The 10,082-nt window shown below is 37.8% G+C and overlaps 2 protein-coding genes across 2 annotated transcripts in view; one reads left to right on the top strand and one right to left on the bottom strand.

Moving 5' to 3' along the window:
• LOC137992086 (mitochondrial import inner membrane translocase subunit TIM44-like) overlaps window positions 1-6,876 on the bottom strand; it is a 25,034-nt gene extending 18,158 nt beyond the window's left edge. The window contains exons 1-9 of the mRNA XM_068837178.1: window positions 6,755-6,876; window positions 6,477-6,629; window positions 4,481-4,582; window positions 4,167-4,256; window positions 3,313-3,393; window positions 2,806-2,865; window positions 2,324-2,413; window positions 1,824-1,893; window positions 99-168 (exon numbers count right to left, since the gene is read on the bottom strand). Of these exons, the coding sequence (XP_068693279.1) occupies window positions 99-168; window positions 1,824-1,893; window positions 2,324-2,413; window positions 2,806-2,865; window positions 3,313-3,393; window positions 4,167-4,256; window positions 4,481-4,582; window positions 6,477-6,629; window positions 6,755-6,838 (800 nt within the window). The 5' untranslated portion in view covers window positions 6,839-6,876. The remainder of the gene's footprint in view (window positions 1-98; window positions 169-1,823; window positions 1,894-2,323; window positions 2,414-2,805; window positions 2,866-3,312; window positions 3,394-4,166; window positions 4,257-4,480; window positions 4,583-6,476; window positions 6,630-6,754) is intronic.
• LOC137992084 (uncharacterized) lies at window positions 6,813-9,188 on the top strand. Its single transcript, XM_068837177.1, is given in 2 exon segments — window positions 6,813-7,434; window positions 7,437-9,188. Coding segments are annotated over 2 exon segments (1,521 nt in total). The 5' UTR covers window positions 6,813-6,905; the 3' UTR covers window positions 8,429-9,188.
• The last annotated feature ends 894 nt before the right edge of the window (window positions 9,189-10,082 follow it).

Genomic DNA, 10,082 nt, shown 5'->3' with positions numbered 1-10,082 from the left:
AATCTGCAAGTAAAATCGACTAGCGTTAGCTAGTGTAAAATCTGAAAGTATCATTCTCAGGTGGGAAAGTGTTAATGACAAAGAATTTTAAGACATACTCATTTGCATCAATTCTTCGCTCCTTCTTTATGGCATCACCTTCAGCACCAGTCCTTCGCCGAAGCTTTTCTAAAATAATAAGGAAATCATTAGAGTTGTAGTCTAGGCATCAGAATTAATAAGCTAATTGACCATTTTGGTATGTTACATTGTACATAGATCTATCCTTAACTCATGAAAGACATGCATAATAATCACTTGCAGGGTGAGACGAAAATGAAAAGATGAGGTTGCCCTTCGGGCAAGCTGTTACTTGAGGTTACTAGCCCGAAGGTCTGAGGAGCTAGCCCGAAATTAAATTGTTTATAAAATATACTTCGGTCGCTTTTGAAAGCAGAAAAAGTCATGATGTTATTTACGGTGCAAAACGTTATCACGCTACGATAATTTGGCCACATAACATTATCATTTTCTCTCAGGAGCTTTCTGCTACACACTTTTTGGTATAAAAGCTCAATTTATCATCAGAAATGGGGAACCAACGGTGCTTGCCCATCGGGCAAGCTACGATAAGAAAACGCTAGCCCGACAAGTCATTCCACTAGCCCCGGGCTATCGGACAGCACTTTCGTCACGCCCTGACTTGAAGAGTCCCACAGGGGTCAATTTTGGTCCGCTTTTGATTCTATTATACATCAATGATTCATCTGACAGTCTAACATCAACCACTCCATGTACACAAATCTTCTCTTCTTCTTACAATGCTAACTAACTTATTGTGAAGCTTCTTTCTGATCTAGTTGCTCAAGAACGAAAGTGGGTTATCAAGAATAAACTTCAAATTATGCATCCATCTAACTGTAAAGTTTTGTTTCTTGGCTCCTTGCCTACGGGCTCCTTGCCTACCGGCTCAGATAGATGAAAAGCTCAGCTGGGACTGTCATGTTGACATGATATGTAACAAGGTTAGCGCGGGTATAGGGGCCATGCGGCACATAAAGAACTCTTTTGTTAAAGGAATGTTGATCAGGTTAATTACCATCTACGCAATAAGGCTAATGATCTGACACTTCCTAAACTGAAAAGGGAATTAACTAATTTAAAGAAGCTTTAAATTTAGCGCTATGCTTTGGAACCAGCTCCTGAATGAAGCAAAACTCGCTTCATTTAAGAACTTATTGGAAAATAGTTGGGTCTTGCCAAGAGGTATGTTTTCATGGTAGTTTTTCTGTAATAGTAGCAAAGGTAATTTTTTTTTGGTTTAGTATTTTATGTGTCAACACGCCCTCCATGGAAACCAGCCAAGTTTTGTTGGGGCTAGAGTGTTTCTCTTTTGATTTGAATATTTTATAATAAATAAAGTACTACCTACCTACCTACCTACCTACCTACCTACCTACCTATCTACCTACCTACCTACCTACCAACCTATGCATTCATGTTGAAACAGCTGTAGATATGAATAAGGCACCTACAAACACTTCATCAAGGATAGGACAATTACTCCTAGCTATAACTTGATAATTCTGATAAGATTTTTCACGATTAGCCAAAATAACCTTGGAGGAAAACTTCAGAAGATATCAAAATGCAATTGTATTCTTAGACCTTTTTGAGATCCTTTGAATCTTTATGGAAACTACTTTCAACAGGAGAAGTTCTGGCAATTTTTATCGAAAACAAATAGCCACAGAATTCAGTAGAAGGAATTCTGCTCTTGGCAATAAAATAACCAGCTGAACTAAGCAGATGTAATACTCCAATAGACTGTTTCTGTATTCTACCTGGAGTCCTATATGGCCTTGACTTTTGAAGTTCCTCATCCAATACTTCCTCTTTAACTGTTTTAAATCCCTGAAAAGTAGGAAAAAGAAGATATCAAAAGGAACGCTAGATTTTGGTGAATAAATGTGACTAAAGTACTGATTTGCATATTTCTCGTGAGAATGCATAACACAACAAAACCTTCATCATTAACTGCACACAAAGCTCTTTAACAATATCATAATTATTGCATTGGATATGTGACGGCAAATAGTCAATGAGGTTACAAGTGTGTGGAGCTGAGTTGACTTTAGCAAATCTCATATTTGACCAAATTAAAATACTTCAACTAATTCTGAATGTTTTGATGCAAGCAGGATACTTTGCTTCACACCACAAGTTTTTTCAGCTTGGCTACACTTGGCATGAGCATAAAATACAATTATGAGTTGACAACCACAGTTCCTCATTTGCTTCCCAGACTGCAAAGGAGAAGCCACTAATCACTGGGAAAACTCACAGAAGACATAGCCTTGAAGGTTTCTGTTTTGCCAAGTACTTCAGACTGTTCCTGAACCTTGGATGCTGCATCCTTCGCTGACTTGGCAAGCTACAAAGAAAAATGACAATAGCATACACACTGTACTTCCCCTGTTTCTTTAATTTATAATCTGCCCTCAACATGTGCAAATTCTGCATCAGCTAAAGCGACATGCAAGGTATTTAAACTTGGACAAAATACATTGTAACTTGCAGATTACAAAGCTTTCTTAATATTAATAAACTTGCTGAAAGTCCGTCTATAAAAGAATTTCACAGGAGAGATATAATTTAGTTTGCAAGTTCTATCTTTTGAGAGACTGTCCCACACCTCATTAACACTGCAACACTGACTGATCACAATAACTTTAAACACAAACCCCTTAATTCCTTCTCCTTTTGTAGACAAAATGTTTCATCGTTATTCACTTCAGTTGATAAATTGTGGTGTAGATACAGTACCTCTTCAGAAACAGCTTTTCCTTTTCTAAAAGCTTCACTTGTTGTGGCCTCTTCATATACCTGAAAAAAAAAATGGTGCTTACTAGAATTAATTGATAAATATTATTTTAATTAAAAAATATTTAAGGCCTATCACGTTTAAAAGAATTTACAAAATAGAATCAACTTTATTTGGTCCTTTACTGGGTAAATCATCATGGTTGGAGAGATTTACAAACACACACCAGAGCATGGCATTGGACGATTTGTCCCTTACCCTTTTCAAAGAGTATGCTGAATATTATTTATTTTTGCCTAGCAATGTTTAGAGCACTTGATGTAAAAAGGGCCAGCACGTTGATGTCCTTATCTTCCAAGACTAAAATCCAACTAGGCAGCGATTACTAGCAACCCTTGACTTACCACTTGAACAGTTTATTAACAGAGATGAACAGTGCATGATTAATTACATCAGCCTTCACTGCGACCTTCTATAACCTGCCAACTGTAATATTAGTATTACACTACCTTAGACACTTTTGAGGAAAAAGCTCCTGAAAAACTCTTCACAGCAGCAGAGGTCTTCATTGATGCAAATGAGACACTGTCCTAAATGAAAAAAACAAAGGTTAACTGACTTTGAGTTTTTAATCCCCAAGATTAACCCTTTCAATCCCAAGGGGTTCCCTACTGATGAGTAAAATAGTCTGGAGTTAGACAGAGTAATTTCTATAAGAGGTACTTTTAGGAGGGAAAATGGTTTAAAGTGCCCATAACCCCAAAATGTTTTTTCGCTAAAATGAATCTTTGCACCTGTTCAAAACGCATTTCCGCCATTTTTTTCCTTTTTCTAACAAATCCTGCCATAACCCTAACCCTAACCATAACCGAGTCAGAAGGGGAGTGGGTCTACTCCTGTTTTGACATCACAATCTACTTTGCATGCATTTTTTACAAAGAGTTAATGCAATGTACATCAGTTTGTGACGTCAAAACAGGAATAGACCCACTCCCCTTCTGACTCCATTGTGAACAAAAGATGCTTGGATTTTTGCAACTTTCAAGGCCTATAAAAAGGCAGGATTTGTTAGAAAAAGGAAAAAATGGCCGCAATGAGTTTTGAACAGGTGCAAAGATTCATTTTAGCGAAAAAAAACATTTTGGGGTTATGGGCACTTTAAGTGGATGTAAATGTAGATGGTCAACAACCATTTTGCCCTAAGGGTTTCGCTATTTACAAGAAAAACCAAGAAGAATCACTTTTAGGAAGAAAAGGGCTAAATTATGAACCTTTGGAAAAAATGCACATTTTCAAAAATGCACTGACTTTATTAATAGCTAATTAACATAAAATCCCACAACTAACTCAAACACAACCTTACCTTTATCTTGTTTGCAAATTTAACTCGGCCAGTGAGTGATTCTGATTGCTCATATTTCTTTGCTTCTTCTTGAAATTTCTTTATATTTTCCTATAAGTTTGTAAAAGCATGCAGACAGATTTACTTGATTATTTTGTTTTTTTACCATTATTTTCCTCATAAAATTACTCAGCCTTCTAATGAGAAACTCCTAATTCTAATAGGTGTCTCGGCTAACTGGTCAAAAATGCCTTTATTTAAACTTCTAATGAATTAAGAAAATAGTTTTCATTGTAGATTTTTTACCTTAAAAGGATTTTTTTATTGCAGCTTACCTGCATTTCTTTATTTCTCTCAAAGCCTTCTTTTAAATTCTCAATAAATCTTCCTATTAATCCTGGCTGTTCATTGGATCTCTTGTAGGCATACCATCTTATCTGTCAAGATTAATCCGCATCAGTTAATTTAGAAAGAGATCTTAGAGTAGGGCTGTAACCATTGGCAGCACGTTCAATTCAATTTTAAGTTTAAAGGAAAACTTAGTTAAGATGTCCAGGGGCCTCCAATGTGATCACCCGTCCCTAGACAGTGAAACGCTCCCATGGCTAGCAATCCCCACAACCCAGCCATGAGCCCCCAAATAGAGACATCCGGGCACCCATCACACTGCATTAACAGTGGAAAAAATGGGAGTAGCGAAGGAGGGAGGAGAAATATAAGAATTCGCTAATAATACCAGAAAACCCCTAAATGAAGAAAAAGTGCAGAACACTCTGCCAGTGTAGCTGAAACATGGCCACTACACTGAGATGACGAGAACAAACTGCAGACCGCTATGAAATTGACTGCTCTAGTTGTTGACCTAAATGCACAGAAAGCCAGCATCTCTTTGTTGTTAACTTAGTTAAATTGTATTTAACCACATTTTATTAAACAAGTTGATGAAAGAAAGTTAACTGTTCTTATAGTGGTTACACCACAGTCACTTTAGAAACCAACCCCTTCATTCATTTTAAATTTCAATGAGGTTAAATGCAATTTAAATGAGTTAACAACTAGAAGCGACTGCAGTCTGATAATATTATTGTTGTTAGAGGTTTTTGTTATACATTGTATTTGTGCATGCCTTGGATTCCTCGTGCTTTAGGTTGTAGAGCTTATTTATTGGTGTGGCGGGAAGAAGGGGCATTTTGCGTGGTGCATTTGGTGATTTTTCCCCTCCCTTCCCCCCTCTACTTTCCACTGTTTGGAAGTTTGACAGATGCGTGTTTTCTCAGGGGCATGCAGGCTCATGGCTGGGTTGTCAGGTTTTGCCAGCTATTGGTGCAGTCTCCATCTTGGAGCTGGCTGCCGATAGTAGAAGCTCCAGGATGTCTCAGGCACCATACCTACACTTAGCGATGCAGTTGTTAAAGGGCAGTATACCCCTATTGTTAGCCTTATGATATTATGAAACAAGCTGAATAATGCATGCATTTTGATTGTTTCTCACCTAAGATCTCTAAGGACAGATGCATAGCTGACGTCATCAAAAACTTTTTTTTTTATTACACAGAACAAAAGATTTCATGTTGCTGTGTATTTGTTCACATTTTAACATCATCTGTGATCTATTACTGAATGGTGCACTGGAAAATGGAAATTATCTAGTATTCGTTACATAAATGAAAACCTAAAAATAATGCTATAGTTTGACTACAAGAACTGTCTTAGCATACATGCCCCCAGGAAATTTTTATAATAGAACACTCAGAAATGCTGTCTCCAGTTTTTCTGGAAGCCAAGAATCAGTTTCCCAGGCAAGGCTGCATAAAGTCCACTTAAATTCTCTTTAAAAATAAGTAAAAAAATTATAATAATAAAAAATGAAACAAACCCCTCAAATACAGGCATCAAAGTACCAGACATGGAATGGGAAACCACTGGACGAAACATCCGGCCTCCGGCCTCAAACTAAAACTCTGATTATATCATAATTGGTTAACTAACGCATTCTGCTTGACTAATTTCGATCCACTTTGCAGGCTTCCACCTTTTTTCCTGCTAACAGTGGCAGCAAATGAGATTCATGACATCAAAAAGGGAGACAGTTGATTGGAATTTGAAGTTCACAGTCAGCACGTTTGTGCATAGTGCAATAATTTAAGCTGTAAAGCCTGGGTGATGCGGAAAAGTTGGCTACCTTTCTTTCCCGTGAAAAGACACTAACTAACTCACTAACCGTGAAAAGTCCGTACAGTGTATCTGCATTGAATATATTGATTTCCCACCATAATGATAAATGAGAGGAGATCTCAGATAACAACTCTACAGCTGTAGTTGAACTTCTACCTGTTGCGATTGACAATCTCCTTGCCGAAGTCGTCCAGAGAAAACAGAAGGTCTGAGGATATATGGATCTGCACGTGCGTCCAAAATAAGCTTACTGGGCATGAGACGTGCAAAATTGAGGCACCTCTGACAAACGTATCTGCCGAGAACCATCTGTTTCAAGAAACCGTGAGGGACAGCAGTTAGATGTGTACAAACTACTGGACCTGCCGCAATTTATAACTAAGGGTGAAAGATTACCACGACAAATTTATTTCTAGATTTCATCACTCACTAACCTGCGCCATCTTTTTTTCGCTCACACGAGCATGCGTAGATTGTGAGGATACTTCATATACGGTAATTATAATGTACTGATTCATTGATTGATTTGAAGGAAGCCTTTGGTATTTTGTTAACAGAAGATTTGTTCATTGCAAGCGCCTTAGGATGAAGATCGCTGTCGAAGGCTGTTGTCACGGAGAACTGGACAGGATTTATGAAACTCTTGAACACCTACAAGAGAAAGAAAGCATCAAAGTTGACATGCTTCTTTGCTGTGGAGATTTTCAAGCCGTTCGAAATGAAAGTGACCTTTGCTGTATGGCTGTTCCACCGAAGTATCGACACATGCAAACATTCTACAAATATTATTGCGGTGAAAAGAAAGCTCCAGTGCTCACGATTTTCATTGGAGGTAATCACGAGGCGTCAAATCACCTGTGGGAACTTCCACACGGAGGGTGGGTAGCCCCCAACATCTACTACCTAGGATATAGTGGGGTGGTTAGATTTGGTGACATTCGAATTGCAGGTCTCTCTGGTATCTACAAAGGCCATGATTATCACAAAGGACATTTTGAAAGGCCACCATACGATGATGGTACGGTACGCAGCACATATCATGTCAGAAGTTTTGATGTTTTCAAGCTTAAGCTTCTTTCTGATCCAGTAGATATCTTTTTGTCACATGACTGGCCTTTGGGGTTTATAACCATGGCAATGTTGAAGAACTGTATAGATATAAGAAATATCTGCAGTCAGAAATTGAAACCAACACATTAGGTAGCCCTCCAGCTGGAGAGCTAATGACATTGTTGAAGCCAAAGTATTGGTTTGCGGCACACATGCATGCAAAATTCCCAGCATTAATACCACACAACTGCAAAGACAGTGTTAAATTCACGAAATTCCTTGCTTTGGACAAGTGTCTTCCCAGACGGCAGTTTTTACAAGTGGTAGATTTTGGACCAAGTGATGCTCCTTTGGAACTGCTATATGATCCTGAGTGGTTAGCAATCATGCAGCTTACAGATGCTCTCTACAATGGAACACCTTATGTCACTGTGCTTCCTAATTGTGATCAAATGTCTAAGTTCAAACCTGATGAAGCAGTGAAAAAGGAAGTTCTCAAAGAGTTTGGAAATCCACCAAAGGTCCCTGAGAATTTTCAGATTACAGTGCCTCCGTACAATCCATTAAAGCCAAACAACGCAAAAATGAAGCAGGTTTTGCCAGTTATCAACCCTCAAACAGAAGAATTTTGTGCTAAGCTTGGAATCAAAAATCCATGTTACACAGAGGAACAGAATATACAAATGTACACAAATCCTGAAGAGATTGACTTAAGTGACGATAACAGTGATGATGACAATAGCATTTCCAAGAACCCAGATGAAACTATAAGTCTTGACATCGATGATGACGGTAACAATGGTGACAAGTGTGAAAGCAATTTGAGGCCTCATCTTAAACTCCCAAAGCCTTCAATTCCCTGTCCTGAAAATTTGAAACATCCAGTTATTACACCTGTTATGCCTCGACCTACTGAGGAGAAATCAGATGATATGATTTCAGAACAGACAATGAATGCTTGCTCTGGTTTAGAACCTCGAAGAAAAGTCATGAAACTGAAGAGAAGAAATCAGTCACTTTACACGTCAAGTGACAATACTGAAGATAGCGATGAATGAAGTAACCACAATAATTTTGGCCTTTTATCTGTGCATCTTGATCTATGGATAGTGGTTCTTAGATTTCAGGAAAGTGCAAAATATTGAATGGTGTTCAAGAAGCACAACTGGTTGATTTTTCAGTTTTACCTCCTACATGTATACAGATACAGTAACTCAGTTTTGCATTATTTTACATCTCTTTAGCTTTTATCTTGTATAATAAAGTTATTTGTTGTTGAGTAACAGCAAGGATCTTAAAGGTGAGGCATTTTATTGAGTAGCATGTGTAGAATTCATATGATCATTACATTTTTAACATTTTAGCATCTTGTATTTGTATATTAAATGGAAACAAGTTAAGTTCTTATATTTAGTTTTGTTAACCTTTATTCTGGGATATACCCTCCACAGGGCCACCCTTGAGTGCCTCCTCGTGTTTCATCCTGAAAATGTAAAATGAAAAGCAATCAGCAGATTTGTCTTTGATTTGGGGATTGAAAATAAAGAAATGGCTGAAGTTCTCTACTTCAGCAAAAAAAAAGAGTGTTGTAGTAATTTGTCTTTAGAAGCATAAATATTGGGGATAAGAGATAGTGTAACGGCATGTCTGGATGGATCATCCATTTCTTTGACCATGCTTATTCAAATTGAATATAGTAATATTATAATATGAATTAGAATTGTTTGCTCCACTTCATCGAAGATGGATCATCCATCTCATGCATTTATAAATTGTACAAATAGACAAAATTAAGGTTTTTTATGCTTTTGTGTGATTTTTTAAGCTTTGTAGTAAAGTTGTTTTTCAAATGGGTATGCTCTTATCTTTTAGGTGCAAGTTATGGTAAATTGCACTGGTTTCAGTTTTCAGCAAGATTCAATATGGCCTTTGCTTCTACAGTCTGCGTAGCAAGCGTTTCCATTGGGTTTTTGAGCACTGAAAGGGCTGATTTCTGAATTTTGGTTGCGGGTGAAATGGGGCTCCCCATTTTTTTGCTCAATCTAAACATCGAAAAGCCCACTTCTCAGTCTTTCACTTCAGAGAAACCCCACAGAAATGCTTGCTATGCTGGCTATTGCTTCTATTGTTGCCTCAGTGAACCTCATCCGATAATATTCCATCTTCGAGACAGATAAGATACATGTTACTGTATAATTTATATAAGCGGGAGCTGTAAAACTACAAAATTTGAGACCACAAAGGTCAAAGGGCCACCACATGCAAATTAGTCTTAAGCTTTTGAAGAATGAGGCATATAACAATAGGCACTATTGTCATTCATTGATATGGAAATAAGTTGCCCTGTAATTATGTAGATTCAATACTGGTACTAATTGAATAGCACGACAAATTTATTTTTCCTGTTATAATATTATTGTTATTATTATTATGTAGATGTTATGCCGACATTACACCAAAGGAGCAAGCCATAGCCAGTGGCCAAAAGTCCTTTGTGTCATTTCTTCTCCTTCAGCTTTCCAACAGCTTCCGTAGAATCCTAGCTGTGCCTAACAAGGCTGTTTTCTGCAACAGTCCTGTTCTGATGGTAACACCCAGCTTCTCAAGCCATTCATCCAACCTACTCCGAGTGCTTCAACGACTACCGGTACCACTTCCAGATGCCTTTAGAATCCTCCATAGTCTTCCCATTTCTCTCTTCAGGTCCTGATA

This window comes from Montipora foliosa, chromosome 2 (genome assembly GCF_036669935.1).
Source record: "Montipora foliosa isolate CH-2021 chromosome 2, ASM3666993v2, whole genome shotgun sequence".
Classification (NCBI taxonomy): domain Eukaryota; kingdom Metazoa; phylum Cnidaria; class Anthozoa; order Scleractinia; family Acroporidae; genus Montipora; species Montipora foliosa.
Note: the sequence above shows the minus strand (reverse complement) of the source record. Positions and strands in the feature narration are given on the sequence as shown.